Source organism: Cryptomeria japonica, chromosome 2 (assembly GCF_030272615.1).
Source record: "Cryptomeria japonica chromosome 2, Sugi_1.0, whole genome shotgun sequence".
Taxonomy (NCBI): Eukaryota; Viridiplantae; Streptophyta; class Pinopsida; order Cupressales; family Cupressaceae; genus Cryptomeria; species Cryptomeria japonica.
In genome coordinates, this window is record NC_081406.1 from 242,166,092 (window position 1) to 242,191,743 (window position 25,652).

A 25,652-nucleotide genomic window follows, 5' to 3' on the forward strand; every position below is an offset into this window, starting at 1 on the left:
GCTGCAACTAGATGTATCTGCCTTGGTTCACTCATGAACTGACTAAGTGCACTCATTGCATAAGAAATTTTTGGTCTAGTGTTAACTAGATACATCAAGGATCCGATCAACTGTCTGTATATAGTGGGATCCACAAGATCTGAACTAGTTGCAGATTCACTTAACTTCTTCAAGTTAGTTTCCATAGGTGTAGGCATAGACTTGCAATTTGATATTCCAAACCTCTTCAAGATATCAATGGTATATTTCCCTTGACTCAGAATAATTTCCTTTGGCCTTTGCCATACTTCCAAACGTAGAAAGAAATGCATGAGTCCTAGGTCCTTCATCTCAAATTCAGAAGTCAGCTCCTTCTTGCATCTAAGGATGAGATGATCTTACCTAGTAACAAATAAGTCATCAACATATAGTACCAAAATTAACATTTCAGCATTGAATACCTTGAAGTAGAGTTTCGGATCAGCATCATTCTTGCAGAAACCCAAACCTACTAAGTATCTGTCAATTCTTTCATACCATGCACGGGGAGCTTGTTTAAGACCATACAATGCTTTCTTGAAGTTGCATACATGAGACTCCTTCCCATGAATCACGAAGCCTTCAAGTTGCTCAATGTAAACCTCTTCTTCAATTATTCCATTGGGAAACGCTGTCTTCACATCCATTTGATGTAGCTTCCATCCCTTAGCTGTTGCAATGGCGATGATGGTCCTGATGGAAGTGTATTGAGCAACAGGAACAAAGGTTTCCTTCTTTATGAGAGAAGCCATGAGCCACAAATCTAGCCTTGTATTTCTCAATGCTTCCATCAGCTGCATGCTTAATCTTGAATAGCCACTTGGAAGATACAACTGACTTTCCCTTAGGTCTACGCACAATGTCCCAAACATCATTCTTAAGGATGGATTGATATCCTTCATCCATGGCATCTTAACATACTTGCCGATTGGAAGCTTCCTCAACACTGGAAGGTTCAGTCTCAATAAGATTACACATCAATGCGACATAGCTAGAGTATCTCTGTGGTCTTTTACTTTCTTTGAATGTGCCTCTAGGAGCCGCAAACTGATCTGCCTCCTGCATAGTGTTCCTTGCCCAAAGTGGTCTCTTTCAGTTCACGACAATATCTCTAGGCCCATCAGTAGGATCCAAAGGTTCAATTGGATCATCATTTGCAATAGGTTCGGTAGACTTCCTCAAAATCTCAAGAGCATGATCAATATCCATATCTTGAGGATTCTCATGAACTTCATCATCCATCTCCATGCATGAACCTTTGGATTTTCTGAATGCAACATCTTCCTCAAATGTAAGATCTTTGCTAACCTCTATATACCTCTGACTTGGAATGTAGATTTTCTAGGCTTTAGAGGTTTCACGGTAGCCCACAAATATTCCTCTCTTGCCAGAAGGTTCCAACTTGGTCCTCTTATCTTTAGGCACATGAACGTATATTGGACACCCAAAGATCCTCAAGTGACCGATATCAAGCTTGATCGCTGAAAAGGCTTCTTCCGGAGTCATATTTAGCAGAATCCGATGAGGACATGTATTCTAGACATACACAGCTGCTCTAGAAGCTTCTATCCATAGAAAAGTTTGGAGATCTTGATAATGAATCATAGCTTTTGCAGCTTCAACAATAGATGTGTTCTTTTTTTCTGCAACCCCATTTTGCTACGGGTTGTAAGGGACACATAAGTCCCTCTTGATCCCTGCCTCAATACAAAAATCATGAAAGCTACCGAAGGTGTATTCACCTCCATTATCAGACCTTAACACTTTAATTCTTTTACCAAATAAGTTTTCTACTAAAGCCTTAAACTCTTTGAATCTACCTAGGACTTCATCAGACTCTTTAGACCTTAAGAAATAAATCCAAGTTTTCCTAGAGTAGTCATCTATGAAGGTTACATAATACAAAAATCCTCTTGGGGATGCAATAGACATAGGTCCACATAAATCAAAATGTACAAGTGCTAATATTTCTTTTGACCTACTTTTACTACTATGAAAGGAACTTTTAGTGTTTTTATCCATAGAACAACTTTTACATGTATCATCATGAACATGACTAAGTTTAGGCATCCCTTTAACCATCTTCTCTAATGTTGGAAGGGTTCGGAAGTGTAGATGTCCAAGTCTTCGATGCCATAGCTCGCTTGAACTGGATGAATGGAAAGCTTGTACAAACTTTCATACTGATTCTCAATCACACGAGCAGATTTGATGCTAGATTTCTTTGGCCATGCAAGAACTCTTCCTTCTGAAAATGCTACTTGATAACCTTTATTCTCCAAAGCTGAAATGGAGATAAGATTCCTCCTGATTCAAGGCACAAACAAGACATCGCTGAGATGAAGAGAGATTCCAGAATCAAGGTTGAGAGAAGTAGCATCGAACCCTCTTCACAGAATAGCGTGCATCATCTCCAATGATCACTTGGAGATTAGACTCCCTCTCCACCAAATCTGAAAGATGCTCCCGATAGCTGGTGATGTGTCTAGAAGCTCCACTATCAATCAACCAGGTATCACTATCCGTGGGGACATTGCTTGATAGGGCTGAAATGAAGAGGAATTCATTGGAGTTGTCTTCCGCTTCCCCCCTTGTTGCTTTGGCCTTGACAAACAATCTCTTGCGAAGTGACCAAACTTGTCACATCTAAAGCACTGAATGTGGGAGAGGTCTTTCTTCTTCTTCTTTGAATTAGGAGCAAATTCTGATCTTTGATCTCTATTCCTCTTGAAGTTGCCTTTCTTCCAATTTCCTCCTTTCTTCTTGATGGACTGAGAGGCAAGAACATGAGTGTCTTCACCATGGGAGCTTTTGATGATTCCTCTTGCAACCAATCTTGATTCCTCTTGGATGCAATCAACATGAAGGCGGTCAAACTTGGGAAATTTGGATCTCCCACTTATGCCTTGGATAAATGGCTCCCAAGAGTGAGGAAGGCCATTCACCGTTAGCATGACAAGGCCCTTGTCCACAACTTCATCTCCCCTGGCGTTCAGTTGATCTCTCAATTCTGAAATCTTCATGAAGGAGTATATGACTGATTCATCGTTTGCCATCTTGACTTGATGAAGTTGTTGTCTCAATGCAAGTGCTCTACTTGTGTTGTTGATCTCATACATCCCTTCCAATGTCTTGAGCATATCTCTGGCTGAAGACATCTTGGAGATGATAGGAACAAGATGATCTTTCATAGAGTCAATTAGAATCTTTTTGGCTTTGACTCCATTCTTCTTGAACTGAAGTTTCTCTTCTTGATCTTTAGGTTCAAACTGTTCTCTTCCTTGCACGAACTCCAGAAGATCATTTTCTTCGAGGGTAACAAGGATTCTGAATTTCCATGAAGTGAAATTCGAAGCTCCTTCAAGTCTGTCTTCAACTTTCGGACCGTACACCATCTTGGCTGCTGGAATTTGCATGTAGAAGATGAAGTAGGAAAGCTGCTATCACAATCTGATCACAATCGATTCAAACCTGCTCTGATACCATGTTAATTTTAGATCAGACTGATAGCAATAACATAAAATCAACACAATAAACACTCATAACACAATAGTACCCTGGGAAAACCTCCCTCTTGGAGGTGAAAAACCCAACAACAAGATCGTAGTTTATATTAGACAATATCAATGTGTCTCTTTACAACTTTGTTTCAACACTTGAAGCAACATATAAATTAGAACAACAGAATGAAGATTCCAAACTAGGGCACAAGGAATAGCTTGATAAACTTATCTGCAATATCAAGATTTGCTATTTGCTGTCATGCGGATCATTTGTAGAGCATAGGAGTGAATTCTCCGACTGTAAATATGATTCGTTGCCCTTGAGGCAATTCACTGTTCCTAGGAATGAATCGTTGCCTCAAGAAGATAGTTCGCTGGTCTTTGAAGGATGATTCGCTAATAGTTTGCTGGAGAACTTCACTGGCCTTAGGCAGAGATAATTCGCTTGACTGAATGTGTGTAATCAAAATTGTGTTTGATGCTTGCATGAACTCTGATCATATATGTAACTTAGCCACCTTAAACACCTTAGGTCGACTTCACAAATAACAATAACATGATCTTATTTTGGCGCTCAAATATAGGGCCGGACCAATTACATTACAAGTTACATCGCTTGATATAGGGTCAGCCCTATTCACATGTTTCATTGCCCATTATGGGGCCAGCTCAATTTACAAGTTACACTTTAATTTTGTATATCAATGTGACTAAGGCCGATAGGCCAATTAGTCACCCATAGGCTAGGTCGGCCCTAGAAGGAATCTGACCTAGCTACAAATGTCAACACTCTTTAGACTTAGATTTGGGGTCTTTTCCTTAGGGTTTTGAAAAAACTGAACATTGAATTGGAATTAGGACCCTTCAAGGAATCTACCAGTAAAATTTGATTGAATTCTAAGCAACTTTCTATATTTAGAAAGTTCCTATTTTTTAGGGATTTCATTGCCTCTCGGATTGTCTTTATTTCACCAAAAATCAAACTTACTATTTTTATCAATTTCTATTTTTAGTAAGTATTATCCTGTCCTATTTTGCCCTAATTTTAACATTTTGAAATACTTACTATTTTTAGTAAGTCCCTTTTTGGCAGGTTCTTCGCAGACATGGTCCCGATACTGAAGACTAAGCATTCTTGAATAGTTGTTTGAATCCAGAAAGTTTGAAAAAGCAAGCTTTTGAGTGAAAAATGGCTAAGTGTGGCAATCATTCCAAAAATGGATAGGCATTTGAAAATTCCCCTAAGACTCGAAAATCACTTCAATTCCAAAAATGGCATCCCAATCCGACAGTTGATAAAAAATGACTAAGTCAGGTGAGAAATCAAGAAATCCGTTACCCTGGTGAAAATGGCATCCAAGTCACAAGTGGGTGCCAGAATAACCTCAGGAAGGAAAAACAAGAAAATCCAAAATTCCTGACCATGTGGAAATGGTGCCCAAGAGCAAGGAGCGCTAGAACTTGGTGATGGAGGAATTTTTCTCCACACCACGTTTTACTGTACCACATCAAATTGGCGCCTAGTCAGGGGGTAGAGTGCTAGATTGGGGTCATTCCTCCATGACCAAAATTCCTGAAGCATAGTGTTTTGGCGCCCAAGGTCAAGTTAGAGCGTTAGGACAGGGGTGTGAAGGAAAAGGCAACAAAGACAAAGTTCCTCCTCAAGGTGTGATTTCTGCCCAAGACAGATAGGTGAGCATTGAAACTAGGACATGGAAGAATTTTCCTCCCCAAGAAGAATTCCTTGACTATATGATTTTAGCGCCCTAGCATGAAAGGAGAGCGCCAAAATAGCCCCATGAAGGAATTTTCCTCCAAACGCTAAATTCTAGTTGCATGTGTCTTTGGCGCCCATGATTGGAATTCCAAGCAAGGTAAATTCCACGCCCAAGGAAAGGATTGAAAAGGAGGGGCACGAAAATTTAAAGTTAAGGACAAGGAAGAAAGGAAAATCCCCTCAGGGAAGCGATTCAACAATCCTTTCTCAGGCATGGAAATTTATTAAAAGTTGAAGAAATTTCAAGGTGATGATAAAAATTGGTCAAAGGGGAGAATTTTCTCTCTCCTCGATCCCAAAACTCAAATTTGAAAAAATTCCTTAAAAAAAGGAAAGGTGATGAATTGATCAAAAAATTTCTTTCCGGATGAAGAATTCCTCCACAACATGAAATTGACATTGGAAGAGAAGCATGGAAATCCTAGTCAAGGAAGAAATTCAAAATTCTTTCTTAGAGAAGAAAATTCGCCTAGAACGAAGAAATTTCGAGGCAAAGTAAAAAATTGGTCAAGGGAGAGAATTTTCTCTCTTGGATTCCGGAGTTCAAAAATGAAAAAAATTCCTAAAAAATAGGAAAAGCGACAAATTGATCAAAAACCTCCTTCAGAATAGGACTAACTCAAAAAACACAAAAAAATTCTTCCCGGATAAAACTCTCTCCAAGAATCCTAGACATACAGGATTCCTGTAGGGCAGATAAATTTGTTAAAATTCTTCCAAGGTAGGAAAATCTTCCAAAATGTCTTTTGTGAGCTCGGAATGGAAAGATTCTTGCAAAAGATGAGTTGGCAACATGCAAAGGGAATATTTTGTATTAATGAAGCACGACCAAGAAAATTATAAATGACGTCAGGGTCCACTTGCATGGTGAGAATCAATTGAACGCATGGCAGTATGGTGGCACATTCATTGCTGGAATATTTGACCAAGTGGCGGCTGATTCAATGCATGGCAGCCGTCATACTTAATGAAATAATGAAGCATCTTTTGCATGTTGGGCGATATTTTGCATGAGGGTGCATTTATTGCATAGTGGACACTTTTTGAATGTAATGGTTAATTAATACTTTATGGGTGCCATTTTTGGCAGGAATGTAATCAATTGTTAATGGGCATGATGGATCATTAATGAATATTCCCACCTTGTGTGCATCATGTGTGGGGAATCTTCTAGGGTAAAACCTAATTAGGGTTTTGCATGTAATCATGGCTTGAGGCCTATATAAAGGGGCGATCCCCTCATTTGTGAAAGGAGAGGAGATTTGTATGAAATTGTTGCGATAAGATTTTGAGATAATAACAGTGATGCATTGTTCTTTGATGGCACTTAAGTTATTTTTTCAAAACTTGCATAGTTTCACCTTCCTCACTTAGAGTAGAAGTAGAGTAGTGCTTTTTTTTCAAAGGAGAATGTAATGGTGCTTGATGAATTTCCATGGGATAGTCGTTTGGATTGCTTCGTTTTGGGTATTCAAATGCACTTTCTCGATGTGAAAATCCTTTAACATCCTTGGAAGATTGCGCCAGCTCTTGTGGAGTTGTAGTTAATCTTGGTGAAGCAGACTTTGGTTTATTTGGAATTCATCCATCAGAGCACTATCTATTGATATCAGCACCCTTAGAAGTAGATTTAGATCATTCTAACCCTTTCCCCTTTATTTTCAGTTCATTTCAGTTTAGTTCGTTCAAAGCAGAAGCATCACAGAAATACTATATCCGATGATGAAGTTCCAGCCACAACAAAGAAGTGAAAGAATGATTCAAGCGTAAGTCCCCTTGGATTACCAGCATATCACATCAAGCCAACTGAGTCACGTCCATTGCATAATCGGAACCTTGGAGCCAATTGTTTGAACTTATCGCAATTTTGGCATACAATTAAGCTTTGATCAAGAGAGAGTAAAGTGATTGTTGGGCAACTTTATTCTGTGTTAGAAGCTGTCATAAAAAACACATCAACACCACCTTTTTATTTAGATTTATTTCAGCATTGCCTTCAATGAGGGTTGGTCCATTTTCGGTTTTAATGATTTCATTGAAATATGCAATTAGTGGCCTTTGGCCTTCACACCTTTAAACCCAATGTTACATATGTGACATCAGCAATATGATGACAATAATTTGCTCTCCTCTCCTTTGACAACAATATTTCCAACAATCTCTTGCTTTGTTTTTGATGGCGTCCTGCAAGGAAATGATCTATGAATGCAACAAGAATATAGTTACCCCCCTTTCTGCAACTCTCCCCTTTTGACATCAATGGCAAAGACTTCATAGAGCTAAAAGATAATGCAATGAATAGCACCCCCTGAACTCCTTTCCTCTTTAGATATTAGTGACTGGATGAGAATGATATTACTCCTAATTGCTGCTTGGGATACTCAAAAGTCTCTTTAGGAAGGGGTTTTGTGAAAATATCTCCAATTTGTTCCTTTGTGCTAATGTACTCCAGCTTGACATTCTCTCTTGCTACCCGTTCCATTAAGAATTGATATTTGATAGGAATGTGCTTTGTTCTAGAGTGCATAACAAGATTCTCTGAGATATTGATTACACTAGTGTTGTCACAAAGTATGGAAATTGGATGATCATATTGAACCTTAATGTCCCTCAATGTTTGCTTCATCCAAAGAACTTGTGCGGAACATGATGTTGTTGCTATGTATTTGGCCTCTGTTGTGGATAAAAAAATTGAAGGTTATTTCCTGCTTAACCAAGACACTAGACTGTTGCCAAGGAAGAATGCTCCTTCACTTGTACTTTTTCTATCATCAACACTGCTTGCCGAATCCACATTTGTGTATGCTACTAGCGTGAAATCTTCACTTTTTGAATACTACAAGCTAAAATCCAAATTTCTGTTAGATATTTAAATATTCTTTTAACTGCTTGCACATGAGTTTCTTTTGGTGCTGCTTGAAAATGTGCTATCATGCCTATTGCTTGCATAATCTCTAATCTTGATCTTGTCACATATAGTAGGTTCCAATCATTGACATGTACAATGTTTTATTTGCTTCAAGAGACTCATAATGTTCACTTAATTTACAACTTGTGACCATGAGTGTGCTGATTGGTTTGCAATCTTCCATCCTAAATTTCTTCAACATTTTATTGATGTATTTGGTTTGCGAGATAAAATACCTTTGTCAGATTGAGAAATTTGTAAACCAAGGAAGAACGATAACTCGCCAAGCATAGATATCTCAAATTTCTTTCACATTTCCTTTGCGAACTCTTGGCACATTCTATTATTGCCACCTCCAAAAATGATGTCATCAACATAAACCACAATGATCAATTGATTCTGGAAATTACTATCCAAAATTCTTCTTTTAGGCCTTGCTGTAGATATTTGTCAAAGTCTTGAATACCAGACTCCGAGGGCTTGTTTTAGTCCATTTCTTCACTCTGCACACATAATCTTTATTTTCTAAATAAAAACCCTTGCGATTGTTAAATGTATCTTCTAAAATCTAAATTGCCATTGAGAAAGGACAACTTAACATTCGTTTGATAGATTGAAGTTCTTGAAACAAGCAAATGCCAAAAACATTCAGATAACTTCTAATCTTGCAACAGGAGCAAAGTTTTCTTCAAAATCAATACTTTCTACTTGAGCGTATCCTTTACAAACTAACCTTGCTTTGTTCATCAACACTTGACCATATTCATTCAACTTGTTCCTAAAGACCCATTTGTTACCAATCACATTCGTACTTTTTGGTCTTGGAATGAGTTCCCTCGTTTCATTCTTTTCAATTTGATTCAGCTTTTCTTCCATAGCATTGATCTAATGCTTGTCTTTTCTAGCTTAAAGTCCTTAGGCTGTATTTTAAATATCAAGGAGAAATTCACATGTTCCGATGCTCTTGTAATCTTCTTCTAGTCTATATCCCAATATCTTAATAGCCAAAAAATAGACTTTTTGAATGATTCTTTTGAACAAATTTGGATGGTGTCTTTGTATCTCTTTGTCCTATTTCTTCTTTTCCAACTTCTTTTTCTTCCTTGCAACTTGGGCCTTCACATTCTTTTTCTTTCATGCTTGAGTCTTCTAGGTGATCATTTGTTTGCATTTTCTCCTCTGATGCCTTTCTTCATCCACTTTTGCATTGGCACTTTCCACAATCTTTTGCAGTATTTTATTATAACATCTATAAGCCTTGATTCTTGAGGAATAACCAAGGAAGATGCCTTTGTCAGATCTAGAGTCAAATTTTTTCGAAATCTGCATCATCTCTTCTTATGTAGCACTTGCTTTTGAAAACTTTGAAGTATATCATTGTCCCCAGTCTTCCCTTCCATAATTTACAAGGTGTCTTGTTATTGTTGACTCTAATTTGCCCTCCATTCAGAATGTAGATTGTTGTCTTAACTGCTTCTCTCCAAAACTTGTCTAGTAGATTAGAATCGTTCAACATTGCTCTAGCCATTTCTTGTATAGTTTGACTCTTTTTTTCTACAACTCCATTTTGTTGTGGAGTCCTTGCTGCTGAAAAATGTCTTTTTATTCCATGATGCTAACAAAAGTCTTCAAATTCATTTGAGGTAAACTCATCCCCACGATCTGATCTCAAACACTTGATCTTCAACCTAATGTCATTTTCAACCAAGGCTTTGAAAGATTTGAACATCTCAAATGCTTCAATTTTTTCTTTTAGGAAAGTAAACCATGTAATCCTAGAGTAATCATCAGTAAGCGACAAAAAGTAACTCTCATCTTGCAAACTGTGTTCTTGTGGGGCCACAGAAGACTTTATGAACAAGTTTGAAGGGCTTTGTTGTTGAATATTCCTTCAAATTGAATCTTGCTCGTCTATTTCCCTTGCTAACATTGCTTGCACAGAGTGTTTAAAGGTTTAGCAATTTTTGGCATATCTCTTATGGCTTGTTTGGTGCTGATTTTCACTAAATTATCAAAGTTTATATTGCCCGTTCTTCTATGCCATAATCAACTTTCTTCTGTTTGTCCTATGTACCATTTTTCTCCTTTGATCTCACTACGGATGTATGGGTTGTTTGTTATTCTATTTGCATCGGCAACTACTCTTTTTGTACTTGCCTTTCCTTGTATCACAATTTTGAGTGTGAAAAGTAAGCGTGCGTCCTTGATCACACATGTGACTCACACTAAGAGGATTATGCTTCAAACCTTCAACGTACAAGATGTTTTCTGTCTTTGTCTTCTCACTATCAATACTAAGATTATTTTTTGAGTACTTTCCTATTATCCTTTCTGTAGCATTGTCTCTAACTTTACCACACTTCTGTTCACTTCTTTCGAAGAAAGAAACTTGCTCTTGTCCCCTATCATCTGGTTTGAACATACACTAATATACCATTGATTTCCTTTATTTTGTGCATGGAAGGCTGTTTGCACAAGCATAGAATTTTCCTTTTTCTATTTTTCTTGTACCCGCTTTCTTTTCTAAACTTTTGTAGATTTTGCCTTTCGCTTGCCAAGGTTATCCTCCTCGTTTTGTCTAGGAGGTTCCACAAAATCACTTCTACAAAAACATGTTGTATGACCATAGTTTTTGCACTCATAACAAAACTGTCTGGCCTTTATGTATAATCTCAACCATTTCCTTTATTTTTCGTAGTTATTTGTTTAATTCAGTGAACTGCTTGGTTGGCTGAATCATTCTTGACAGACATTACTATAGTCGTGTTATATGCAGAATAATTTGTGGGTTCCATGTACTAATTGATTTCCACTTTTTTATGTTAAGTTTCAAGTCGTCGATGAACTATTTTAGATTGTGTAAATTTTACAGTAGGACTATTGAATCCTGAGATTTATATAAGAGATACTTATGATATGATATTGAGTAGGGTATCTCAGTTCACTTATCTCATCAACTATAGGTCTTACTTTTGTCTTGATCTGGTTTATACTTCCAGCACCTTTGCCACAGATGGTGTGGTCGTTTAACTCCAGCAGAAGTTGCAGTAAAGGTTAAAGATTTTTTCCGATATTATTCTGCAAATCGACATAAGATGACAACATTGACCCCTTCGTACCATGCTGAGGTGCGTACATCTAACCATTTGGTTTTAGAAGCCATTTTGTTTTTTACATAAAACACTATCATAGAAGCCACATGGATTACTTGTGTACTTTGTAGGGCAAACTGCAAGACTGTCTTTTGAATTGATTGAGGGTGCTATTAATATTCATTCTTTAACGCATGAATACAACCAATTTGACTTTGTCACGTAAAACATAAATCAAGGGAAATATTAAAACAGCTTGTGCTTGTGTAGGATGTCTTAATGATTGTAAATTTTTAGAGAGAATCCAAGATTTCCATTTCTGAACGAAATTGGGATTTCTTTAATGCTTTTGGAACTTGGATATGATAACAGAGTTATTCTCCAGAGGACAACCGGTTTGATCTTAGGCAGTTCCTCTATAATACTCGTTGGCCTTGGCAGTTTCGAAAAATAGACGAACTTGTAAAGCAAGATCAGGTTATCAATGGTCCTTATACCACATGTGATGGTCCAACAGAAGTAGAAATTGCAAGTGCCCATGGCTCTGGTATGGGTGTGCCGGCGGCAAATTCAGCAAACCCATATGCTGGGAGTTAGTGTTGTAATTGACCTCAAAGATCTCTCTTGGCTTCTTCGTCACTAGCTTATGCTTTGTATCGTATAAATATTCAGCTATTCAGCGTCAAATATCATTGGATAGCCTAGTGGATTAGAGGGCCTTTGGGTCCAAGCTATATGTCACAGGAAATTTGCTCTGTTTCATTGAAGGTTTCATTATGGTATGGCCAGTAGTGGACCGATATTTTATCTAATTATATTCTTTATTCAAGATATTTTAGTTCGTTTTTGGGCTTTAAACAATCATATCTTAAATACAATTTCCATTCATACATTGATCCATGTATAGTAGAAATAATTTATTTCTTTATAATACATTATTTTATTTTTCTTTTAATTATAAATGTATTTAAATTTATAGTAGAAATAACTTATTTGTTTATAATATATTATATTTTTCCCACTTCATTTATGGCTAGATGTAAACCGGTTGGTCGAGCAAGGTAAGAACCATGGGCAAAGGTAAGAGCAACTACTTAAATTTATTTGAACTTATCAATCACAATTGTATCATTTACTTAATTTCAACAATAATGCACATAAGAAGAACATAATAACGTAATATTTACAAGGAAACCTAATTACTTATATAGTTATCTTACCAATTTTTTATAGATAATCTACAAAGGTACCAATCTCTCATTCAATTTGTGAGAACTTTTCCGATAGAGGCACCAACGCCTCATTTAATTTGTAAACACTTGTCCATTAGAGACACCAACCCCTCATTCAAATTTCCACCTTATCATTGTTACATCTTTAATGGATGATGGATAACCTTCTTCTCCAAAACTTTTGTTATAAATCTTTTCTACAAACTGCATAAATCTACTATAATCTCTTACACAAATCTATTATAATCTCTTTTTAAAAATCTGCTATAAACTCATATTCTTCTCATCTAATTTGAAATAAATCTCATACATTGCTCTCTAGATCTGTGTATGCTTAGTTTATCTGCTTCCTACACTAACTACACACCCTTTCCACTTTCATTTCCGATCTCCCTATCTCTTATCTCTTTTAAGACATGCTTCTCTCAAAAAGTCGTGCCTCTCAAACCAGTCACATCTCTTCAATTTGTTTCTTTTCAAAAGTTACACGTACTTCATCTCAAACAAATCGCACCTTTTCAATATTATCAAGATACATTTCTTTTCCTTACCAAAACGTACTTTATTATATCTGACTTTTATATTACTCAGCATATTAATTAAATCTTTTGATGAATCGCTCAGCATCCTTAATATAAATCTCATTGCTTAAACAAACTGCTTGAAGTTGCTTCTGACTTTTCTTTTTGAACACTGATCGCATCTTAAAAAAAACATCTCTTAATTGCGCTTTTTGCATTGTCTTTACTTTGGTCAGCATATAATAAAATATCTCTTTAAAAGATCGCACCAGTTGACAATATTTAACTTATTAAACTGCTCCTTAATTTCTTAATACAGTCATTTATTTCATATCACCTTTTGTCGTAAGGTTATAATGAGGCGGCCATTATAAAAACCGGCCAAAGCTATATTTTTCCTGTTGGATCGCTGCTATATGATGAGTCTTAATTGAGTTTCTCTAGTCTTTTCACATTGCTTTTAAGACATTAATATATTGCTTCTTCATCTTACCTTTTTTTTAATCGCTGCATTATGAAGTTAAGGAATTAGACATGTTAAGTGTATTGATTTTAGACAAATCGCTGCTTACTGTCTTAAATATGCAAATTATTGTCACCATTAATCATTGCTCTTTTACATAGTTGTTCTACATAATCACTGAAATTGAGTTAACTTGGTCTTTCCTTGATATCGGGATGAAACACCACTATCTAGATACAATAATCTTTGTGATTAACTGAATTTAGTCTGCAAATATTTTTCATATTTGCATATCATCATAGTTTTACAATATTATTCTTCTATTTGTAATTGATAAGTATTTTTATTTTATCTTAGTCTCCTTCATTCTATATCTCTCCCTTATTGCCATCAATGGTAAAAGGATGTTTATAATAACTTCTATCCACAAGTAGATCATGAGAGAAATCAAATTATATACTCACATCAATTGCAACAAGAATATACTTCTCCCCCTGACTTTAATACTCCTCTTTCTCTATTTTGTGATCCTTTGTATTATGATTTGCTTGGGTGACATGCTTCTTCTATGGCTATTAGAATTTAGGAATATGCTTCTCCTTTTTGCTCTCAAATTCGGGCTTTTTGACACTTAAAACTCTCTTGATCTTTGATGCAATTTGCTTCTTATCATGCGTAGATTTACATTGAAGATTTATGTCACAATTCTTCCTTTTGACATCATTGCTATCATTCTCTCTTTGTTGTAACTCTCATTTGACATGAATTGTGAAGAGATGCTCATCATACTTCCATCTATGTATTCTATGGTATCATTACATTAATAAAAGTACCTTAAATGTGAAGTTGAACATTAACATCCAACTTTCCTCTATCAATTTTTTTATAAAAGAACTCATTGTCTAAAGTCTTCCAGGCTCTTTAATATCTTTGACATTGATTTTCCTTCTCTTCATTATATGGTAATCTTTCAAAATGTAATTGTTACTACCATATCATAATTACAAGCTCTTCCATTGCTACCACAATAGGGTTCTTGTTTTGTCTTCGTTTTTGTGTTGTATTTTCTATATAGTTGAAATATGGTGCAATGACAAGCTCCCCTTGAATTCTTGCTTCTCAATTTTGTGCATTCAAAACCATATATTCATACTTTTTATTTTTTCATTACCTTGCTTATGTTGCCTTCTCTATACCTTAGCAGGCTTTCTTTTTTGTTTGTTCATAGTATCCTTTATTTTATACTCTCTAGTTGGTTTCACAAAAACACTTCTACAATGATGTGCTATATGTCTAAAGTTACTACATTTGTAGTATACAACATTGCAATTCAATTGAGGAAGATATGAATTTTAACTTCTCATTCCATAATGATTTCTATACAACATTGCTATTCAATTGAGGAAGATATGAATTTTAACTTCTCCTCATTCCATAATGATTTCTATTTTTGCTCTTTCCTTTCTTATATCTTGTGTTCTACACTCTCTTGCTTTATGACCAAAATTGTTGCATGTGAAATGATAACCAATGAAGGGGTGATAGAACTTAGTTATATATGCTTGACTTTGTGGGAAGAAATTCTTGAAAGTTTTCTTATCATTTCGATGTGCTTTTTTTTGCTTTGCTACATTCTCCTTTATCAACATAACTTATTTCCTTTCCTCCATTAATTTTTGCTTGATGATGCTTTGGATTCTTCTTTAGTGACCATTTTTTTTTCTATATAACCAAGTCGTGCTTTGATTGATGGTGATCTTTGGCCATTAATGATATCATCTAGAATTTTGGAGGTCTTTTCAAATTTGATGCTTGTGTTTATCTTGACGGTTGTTTTTCTAATTCCTTCCTTAGAGAAACAATCTCAAATTCTAGTTGTTTACATGTTTCCTCCATTTTTAGTTGAGATTTGATTTCTTCGTTAATTTTCTTTGCTTCCTCAATTTGAACTTTTAAATTGATGATTTCCTTTTTGGATTCTTTAAGTGATTTGGTCTTTTTGCATTCTTCTTGAAATAAGTGCTTGTACTTTAAGTTTGTTTTTTTAAGTCTCTCAATTTTGTCTGTAGCACGATAGAGTTCTTAAGAACTCTTCATCATCATCTTCGTGATTAAATTTGATCTTCTCATCTTCATGTGAGTGCTTGTTTTCTTTATCATTGTTTTTTGTTTCAAATGTTATAAAAAACATTTAGTCTTTATAGTTGTTTCAATCACTTCATTGGATGAATTGTCATCTCTATAAGCATAGAGATGTCATAGGATTTCTTTTTTTATGGTCTTTATCACACTTGATTATATTTGTTTTCTTTACTTGGATAAGAAAAAGAGCTTCCTCCTTATTTGTTTTCGTCTTTATCACACTTAAATCTTTGAACAAAAAGAGCTTCCCTTTGAGTTCTCATCTCATGTGCTGTAGGGATTTCATGTAGTTCAGCCATGGTTAACTTATCCAAGTCCCTCATTCCTTCTATGATAGATACTTTCACATCAAATCTCTCAAGAAGGGATCTTGATATCTTTTGAATTATTATTGGTTCCTCCATTTCTTCAGCAAGACCCCATATGGAATTAACTATCTCATCAACTTGAAGTAGATATGTCGCAATGTTTTCTTCATCCAACATCTTGAGGCTTTCAAATTCCCTTTTATGGGTTTGAAGTTTTGCATTATTAACTTTAATGTCTCCATAGATGTTTCTCAATTTATCCCATATGCACTTGGCTGATTTGTAATGCATCACCTTCACAAGTTGTGATTTTGCTAATCAGCATAAAATTGCATTATTTGCTCTTGCATTACATTCATATACCTTCATTCTTGTTGCATCTATTGGAGGAGTTGATGGAGTTATATATCCATTTATCACCTATTGCCAAATTTTAAAACCTAGGGTACTTATGTAAGTCTCCATTCTTAGGCTCCAAAAAACATATTTTGGTCCATCAAACAATGAAGCTTGTTTGAAGGGATTCCATCTTGTACACCTATGTATGCTCCTTTAGATCTTCCTTGTAGTTGGTTAGACTAATTTGAATGAACCAACTCTAATTTCAATTGAAGAGCACATGGTTATATTGAAGGGGAGGTGGTGAATCAATATAATAACAAACTTTTATTAATTTAAACTTTATCAATCACAATAACACCATTTACTTTTTTTCAACAATTATGCACATGAAAACACACTAACACAATATTTATGTGGAAACCCTTTCTAGAAAAAACCACGACAAATTACTTGTTTCTATAATGATCTTACAAATTTTGTAGACTTAATCTACTAGAAGCGCCAACCCCTCATTCAATTCATAAGAACTTACTAACTAAAGACACCAACCCATCATTCAAATTTCCAACCTAATGTTGCTTCTTCAAGAGATGATGGATAACCTTTTTCTGCACAACTTTTCCTACAAATCTCTTTTTCAAATTATTATAATCTCTTTAAAAAATCTGCTATAATCTCTTCTGCAAATTTGCTATAATCTCTTTTTCAAAATATACTATAAACTCATATTCTTCTCATCAAATCTGAAATAATCTTCTCATATATTCCTCTCTCTAGATTTGATGTATATATAAACCATTCACATCTCTTCAATTTGTTACTTTTCATAAATGATACCTGTTTCCTTTGAAAAAAGTTTTATCTCAAACAAATCGCACCTTTTTAATATATCAAAATACATTTCTTTTCCTTACCAAAACATACTTTATTATATATGTCTATTATATTACTAAACATATTAATTAAATCTCTTGATTCAACATCCTTCATATAAATCTCACTGCTTAAACAAATTGTTTGAAGTTGTTTATGACTTCTTTTTTTGAATACTAATCGCATCTTTTTGAGGAATACTTCCATTAAAAAAAATCTCTCTCTTAATCACACTTTTGCAATGTGTTTACTTTGTTAAGGAATTTAGATCAGAGATAGAGAATACAACAATCTAGTAATATGTAGTGAGGATAGACTTTAATAAGATCACTGCAATGAATATGCTTTAACTCCGATGTGTATATACATATATAACTCTAACTACTAATCTTCTATGATAATATCGACAGCTTGCTAGTTCGTGAAACTGCCACAGTTATTGGTTTCAGTTCACAGCAAGTGTTGATGCCTATAAATAAAAGGATGAAGAGTCATGTCCACATAGGGGCATGACTTCTACGTGGCTTATGCCATGTAGAGTCATGACACTACAGTGACATGACCCTTCATTCAATGTCGTTATATATTACCTGCTTCAATCCAAATGAAGCTATAACACTCCCTCTTAGCAAAAGAAGATTGAATTCATAATTAAGTTTTTAAGGAACAACATTCTAGATATACACATTCATTTGACATGATCATTCACGTAGTAACACTTACTAGTGAAATACTTCATATCTCAGAGAGATATGGACTATCTGATATCCAACACTCTGGGACAACAACTACTTGAAGTCTTAGCGGATTACAACCTTGATTCTAGTGACAATTGTAACATTGTCATTATCACATGTGAAATAATTTTAGTATCATGATATCCAACACATTCCAGGACAACAAATTAATGTAGTCAATCATAATGTGATTGTTATCATAATTTCTAACATATTTCGGAACAATCATTTAATGATAACAATTCAATAACTCATCATAGCAAATTTAGTATCAAGATTTTTGGCACATTCTAGGATAGCAACTTAATGTAGTCAATCTTGATAACAGATCAGGCTATTGTGAAAGTCGTCACCTTACAATAGAGATCTTACACTTACATCACATGAAAGATCGCCGCCTTCCATGACATAACACATACATGCAATATTGCATTCAAGATATTCATGAATATATCAATTACATATGATTAAGATTAATATCAAAAATTTCCATTATAATTTAGTCATACTAAGTTTACCTCTAAAGTACTCCACTTTCAACTTTGCAAGAGGTTTGGTGAATATGTCGGCACTTTGCTCTTCAGTGCTGATGTAGGTCAATTTGATGACATCTCTGTCTACCATATCTCTTATACAATGGTATGGGATTTCTATATGCTTGGATCGATTATGAAAAACTAGATTTACAGAAAGTTTGATGCAACTTTGATTATCACAGTGAATCACATTGGGGTTTAGGGGCTTTCCAAATAGTCCAACTAGCAATTTCCTTAACCATACCGCCTCACGTGCTCCCATGGAGGCAGCCATATATTCGGCTTCAGTGGAACTTTGAGCAATTGCTGATTGTTTTCTGCTAAACCGGGATATTATAGCTGATACAAGACTAAAGCAACACCCCGTTGTACTTTTACGATCAATGGAACTTCCTGCCCAATCGGAATCAGAATACCCTTGGAGTTGTATCTCAACATTTTTATACTTCAGGCCAAGTCCAATAGTGCCACGCAAGTATATTAGAATATGCTTAGCAACCATTAGGTGAATCTTCTTAGGTTCACACATGAAATGACTTAACACATTGGTAGCGTAACAAATATCAGGGCGAGTGTTTACCAGGAAAATAAGAGATCCAATAATGTGTCTATAGTATGTAGGATTTGTAGGTTCTGAATCTACTGCATCACTTTTGAGCTTATGAAAATTTGTTTCCATTGGAATGGATAGAGGCTTACAATCTATCATACCAAATCTGATTAGGATATCAATGGTGTATTTTCCTTGATTTTGGAAAATATAATTCTCTTTTTGCCATACTTCTACCCAGGACCTAGATCCTTCATATCGAATTCAACCACAAGATCTTGTTTGCATTTTGCAATGAGGTGATCTTCTCCTGTTATCAACAAGTCATCAACATAGAGAACAAGTATTAAGATGTCACCATCCGATATTTTGAAGTATATGTTAGAGTCTGCTTCATTTTTGGAATATCCTAGTTTGGAGAGAGGCCTATCTATCCTTGCGTACCATACCCTGGGAGCTTGCTTAAGGCCGTAGAGAGCTTTTTTTAGTCTACATGCATAGAGATTTCTATCATGTGTAGCAAAGCCTTCAGGTTGTTCTATATATACTTCTTCCCCAATAACACCATTGAAAAATGCGGTCTTCACGTCCATTTGGTGTATCTTCCACCCTTTGGAAGCTGCAATGGCAATGATGGTTCTTACAGAAGTATATCAGGCAACTGGAGCAAATGTCTCTTCATAATCAATTCCATCCTTTTGAGAGAACCCCCTGGCAACGAATATGGCTTTGTGTTTTTCATTACTACCATCTGGTGCATATTTGATTTTGAATAACCACTTTGATGAGACAACTGATTTGTCTTTTGGTCTAGGTACAATGTCCCAGACATCATTTTTTAAGATAGATTGGTATTCCTCAATCATTGCATCTTTCCAAGCTTGACATGTTAAAGCCTCTTCAACATTTGATGGTTTAGATTTTGTAAGTTCGGTCATGAGGGCAACATAGAATGATTGACTTCTTGTTTTCTTATTCTCTTTGAAGATTTCATCGGGTTCCACATTATTTTATTCAATCATATTTCTTGCCCATAGTGGTCTTTTCTTCTTGTTAGGATTTTCAGCATTCTCGAAATTAGGTGATTGAAGTTCATGATTTTCTATGCTATTCTCCCTCTGATTTTCAATTGTAGGATTTTCATCCGATTCTACGGTTAGATCATCTTCTGCACTTAGAGATAGTTTCTAAGCAACATCTTCTTCAAATTTGACATCTCTACTCATTTCAATGGATCTTTGTCCTGGAATATAGACTATGTATCCTTTAGTGGTTTCACTGTAGCCAACAAATATGCCTTTCTTCCCAGAGGGTTCTAGTTTGCTTCTCTTTTCTTTAGGAACGTGAATATACACATGGTAACCAAAGATTCTTAGATGGCTTAAATCTGGTTTATTTCCTGTAAAGGCTTCTTCAAGTGTTATATTCTCTAGGATTGAATGAGGGCATCTATTTTGAATGTACACAGCTGTATTTGAGGCTTCAGCCCAAAATGAGATATGTAGATTTTGATCATGCATCATGGCTTTAGCAGCTTCGATGATGGTTCTATTTTTTCTTTCCGCAACTCCATTTTGTTGAGGATTATAAGGTACAGTACACTCCCTCTTAATCCGAACATAAATGTAGAATTCTTAAAAATTTTCAGAGATATATTCACGCCCATTATTTGATCTTAGAGTCTTTATTTTCTTCCCAGTTTGATTTTCCACTAGGGCCTTAAATTCTTTAAATTTCAATAACACTTCATTTGATTATTTGAGTTTTATGAAATAGATCCAAGTTTTCCTAGAGTAATCATCAACAAATATCATGTAATTCAAGAATCCCCTTAGTGATGGTAATGACATTGGACCACACAAATCAATGTGGACAAGTTCTATTACAACTTTTGATTTGTGTTCAGTTGAGGGAAATGACCCTTTTGAGTTCTTCCCTAGAGCACATCCTTTACAAGTTTCAAAATGATCAGATTTTAGATTGGGTAATCCTATGGTAATTTTTCCTATAGAAGGTAGGGCACTAAATGGAAGATGTCCTAATCTTCTATGCCAAATTTCATTAGAGTTTGATACTTCATGATTTAGTGCTTCTTTTTGAGTATAACATAATTTGTATAAACTACCATCTCTAGATCCTATAGGAATAGCATTCTTTATGTTAGAGTATTTAGGCCAGAGTAGAACTTTATCTTCATGGAAGGTGACACGATATCCTTGATCAACTAGTCTTGAAATAGAGACCAAATTCCTTTTGATACCTGGTACAAAGAGAACATATTTCAATTGTAATGTAACTCTTGTTCTTAATTGAATTGAGCAGGTCCCAAATCCTTTCACTGGATAGGTAGAATTGTCTCCTATTGTAACTTCTTCAATTGAGTGGCCTTCAAAGGTTTCGAATTGATCTCTAAAACCGGTTGTGTCGAGATGTTCCACTATTGATTATCCACATATGTTTGTTTGAGTTTAGTTCGCTTGATAAGGCTAAGAAAAATAGAGGATTCTCTACTTCCTTGACTTCAGCTATGGTTGCTTGAGCTTTCTTTCTTTCTGGGCAAAACCTGTGAGTGTGTCCAAATTTATCACACTTGTAACATTGAATCTTGGAGAAGTCTTTGCTTTTGTGATTATTTCCTCTCTTTTGTTTGAACTTCCTTTTCTTCCCTTTGTTGTTTGTGTTAGCATGTAGTGCTTGAATTTCTCCCCCTTTGTTTGGACCCTCCTCTTGTGATTAGTCGAGATTCTTCTGGAGTACAATCATTCTTGAGTTGATCGAATTTTGGTAGTGTTAGACGAGCACTAATGCCTTGAATAAAGGATTCCCAACTGGATGGTAATCCCTTAAGTGCTATTAGAGATAGCTCCATATCATCTATATTATTCCCAATAGTTTACAATTGGTCTTTTAATTCTGAAATCTTCATGAAATAGGATGTGATTGTTTCTCCTTTGTTCATGTAGATATGCATTAATTGTTGTTTTAAAGTGAGCAATCTGCTTGCTTTATTTATTTCATATGAGTTTTGAATGGTCTTGAACATATCATAAGCTGAAGTTAGTTTTGAGATGGTTGGAAGAATGTGATCTTTAACAACATCAATTATGATTTTCTTAGGCTTGTTGTTGTGTCTTTTCCAGGTTGTTTTCTCTTGCTCGTCTTTGGGCATCTTAGTATCTTCTTCTATGTATGCATCTAGTTCGAGTTCTTGAAGAATTGCTATTATTCGAATTCTCCATGAGACGAAGTTGGATGCGCCTTCGAATCTATCCTCCACTCTAACACTGTTCACCATGACTGATTTTCCTTTGATTCTAAGTGCAAGTCTGGATTTTTTTTAGAAAAGAGGTGTCACTATTTCATTACTTCTCTACCAACGTGGCTTTGATACCATGTTAAGGAATTTAGATCAGAGATAGAGAATACAATAGTCTAGTAATATGTAGTGAGGATAGACTTTAATAAGATCACTGCAATGAATATGTTTTAACTTCGATGTGTATATATATATATATATAACTCTAACTACTAATCTTCTATGATAATATCGACAACTTGTTGGTTTGTGAAACTGCCACAGTTATTGGTTTCGATTCACAGCAAGTGTCGATGCCTATAAATAAAAGGATGAAGAGTCATGTCCACATAGGGGCATGACTTCTACGTGGCTTATGCCACGTAGAGTCATGACACTACGACGACATGACCCTTCATTCAATGTCGTTATTACTTGCTTCAATCCGAATGAAGCTATATCCTTAACATACTTTGTTAACATATAATAAAATATCTCATTAAATTGCACCTCTTAACAATAACAAATTAATTTACTGCTTAACTATTTAATAGAGTCACTTATTTCATATCATGTTTTGTCTTTAGATTATAATGAGTCAGCCATTATAAGAATCGGTCAAGGCTATATTTTTGTTGTTTGATTGATGTTATTATAATGAGTCTTAATCAAGTTGCTATGGCTGGGTGTTAAGAGACATTGGTTTTAAAACATTAATACATTGCTTTTTTATATCACCTTTTTTTTTTTTTTTTGGTTTGATTGTTACATTGTGAAGTTAAGGAAGTCGGTATGTTAAGTTTATTAATTTTAGACAAATCACTACTTATTGTTTTGAATATATAAATTTTTGTCATCCTTAAGTATTGCTCTTTCTTCATAGTTATTCTACAATATCATAAGAAATTTAGGTAATATGGTATTTTCTTAATATCGGAATAATGAACCACAATCTAGGTACAATGATCTTCACGATGAATTGAATTTAGTCTTCAAATATCTTTCATATTGTCATATCATAGTGTCATATCACAAGCCTTACAATATTCTCTTACATTGCTCTAACACATAGTGACATAGTGATAACCTCAATTGTCAAACTATTTGGTTCCAATTACATTGTCTTTATCTATGTATGAAGCTTTCTCTTTTGTAATTTGAAAACCCATCTCCAAATATATCTTGATTTGGATCATGATATGCTCAACATACTTTGTAGACAATATTGCTTCTTATGTTTGACATTAATGAATATCATTTTAATAATCTTGTCCATACTCATTTGATATTAATGACAAGAATAAATCCCTTTGATATCAATGACAATATTTACAACACTACCAATTAAGGTGATCAAGAAACAACAACTATTGATCAAGTTTTCCAAAAAATATGTTTAATATTGCAAAACCATACAAGTGTGCAACAAAATAATTTTTTCGCTTGTGATCACAACATAATATTGTCCACAAAATGTCAAAGAAGTTTAGAACTACTTTTGATAGACACAAGACTTAACAAGCTTAAAATTAGCTTGATAAAGTTTCTATGTAGAGATTCAACATTTTTTAGCTAGCAACCACAATTCAACTTATATAGGAATTATTTGTCGCATTGGTGGTCCTCTTGAATATTTAATTTTTCTACTTATTTTGGAAAAGTCTTAAATGTCTTTGTTCCCTTGTGAGACGAGCTGCAAATACATCAAGAAAAGATATTTTTTGTGTAGTTCCTAGAGCATCCATAATAGAATAAAACGTAGAAATAAAAACAGAATAATCAGAGCCTAGTTTAGTGAGTATAGAGAATCAATTGGTCGTCATCTTTATTAACTCCACATTCTTGTATTTACAATCTAATAGAATTAAGCTTGTTGAAGAAGTCTTGGATATTGTCAAAATCAGATAGATTAAGACCAATGAGTTCATCCTCCAACTTAAATTTCCTCAACTTAAATCTCTTATCAAGTTATTTTCCTCTTTCTACAACACTCATGGGTTCTAGATCTATGACAAATGTGTTCTATTGTAACTTCAATTTGAGCAATTACACCTCCATTTGTGATTTCCATTCATGATAGTTATATAGAGTAAGAACAAATTTTGGATTGTTCATGCTAAAATTAGAGAATACAATAGAGGGGCTTTCCTTGCTTTATGGCTCCTCCTCATGCACCTACCCGTCCTCCACTTGTTATGGGTGGGTCTAGTGCTATTGATGATGGTGATCGAGTTTAGACCTTTGCGAGTATCGGGGTCCCTCCTCCTGGACCTTTTGGTGGGAAAAGTTTTGCTCTCGTGGTCAGATCTGCTACTCATCCTCCCAAGGGGAATCGTCCTCTTCCTTGTACCAAGAACTCTCTTGTGGTGGTTTGTGGCCAAGATGTGGTAGAAAATATTGGTTTCTACCAATGTTATGGGTTGGTGTACAGTTTTGTTAGGTTTTAGCCTTCACTCCCTAACCTCAATCATTGGGTGAGTGATTATTGGAAGCCTTTGCTTGCTGGTAGCATTAAGCTTTATCCTTATGCTAAATGTTTTTTCATTGCTTCTTCTGATGGTTGTGACTTGGTGTTGGGAAAGTTATGGGCTTGGGGAGTTAACTCTCTCTCTCTCTCTCTCTCTCTCTCTCTCTCTCTCTCTCTCGATAAAAAAATGGAAAAAATCTTTTAACCTTCTTACTGAACCATTCAATGTGTGTCTTATATGTTCACTTTTCCAATCTTCCTCTTCATTTCTAGGAGCATTCTTGTTATGAGGCCATTGGTAACTCTATCGGTCGATTCTTGAAGGTTGATTATTGCACTTCCTCCATGGGTTATTGGTTATTCTACCTTTGCTCGCATTTTAATCGACATTGACATCTCTATGCTTTTCGCTAAGGATGTGGTTCTTATGGTTGGGATAGACCATGGACTTAATTGTTGGATTATGAGGGTCTCCCCTTTCGTTGTTGGAGATGCTTCTCAAAAAGTCACTTAGCTTCAAATTGTTCTCTCATGTCATAAAGGTGTTGCTACTTGGTGAAAAGATGCTACCACTGATCATTTGATTGTCAAGGCTTCTAATTATAATGACTCCTCACATGCAGATGAATCCTCTCGGGACAAGGTTGTGTCTCTTGGTGTTGTTAAGGCCTTTGTTGGTCCCCTAGTTGCTACTAGTGTGGCTTCCTCCAGCCTTGAGGCTTCTACTCCTATTGCTCTTGTTTTGTAGCAATAATTTGCCCCTAAAGGGTTTTCTCTAGATGTTGTTTTGCAACAACAATTTGCTCCAGATGTAGACAAAAACTCTGAGGGGATCTCCCCACATGATCCTACTTACAATGATGTTCGCAATAATAGTATTGTTTGGGT

General features: G+C 35.2%; 1 protein-coding gene across 2 annotated transcripts in view; it reads left to right on the plus strand.

Annotated features, from left to right (window-relative positions):
- LOC131063290 (glutamine-dependent NAD(+) synthetase) overlaps window positions 1–12,192 on the plus strand; it is a 154,721-nt gene extending 142,529 nt beyond the window's left edge. For both annotated transcript variants that reach the window (XM_057997074.2, XM_057997075.2), the window contains exons 13-14: window positions 11,206–11,334; window positions 11,671–12,192. In XM_057997074.2, coding sequence (XP_057853057.2) covers window positions 11,206–11,334; window positions 11,671–11,895 — 354 coding nt within the window. In that variant the 3' untranslated portion in view covers window positions 11,896–12,192. The remainder of the gene's footprint in view (window positions 1–11,205; window positions 11,335–11,670) is intronic.
- Window positions 12,193–25,652: the final 13,460 nt, after the last annotated feature.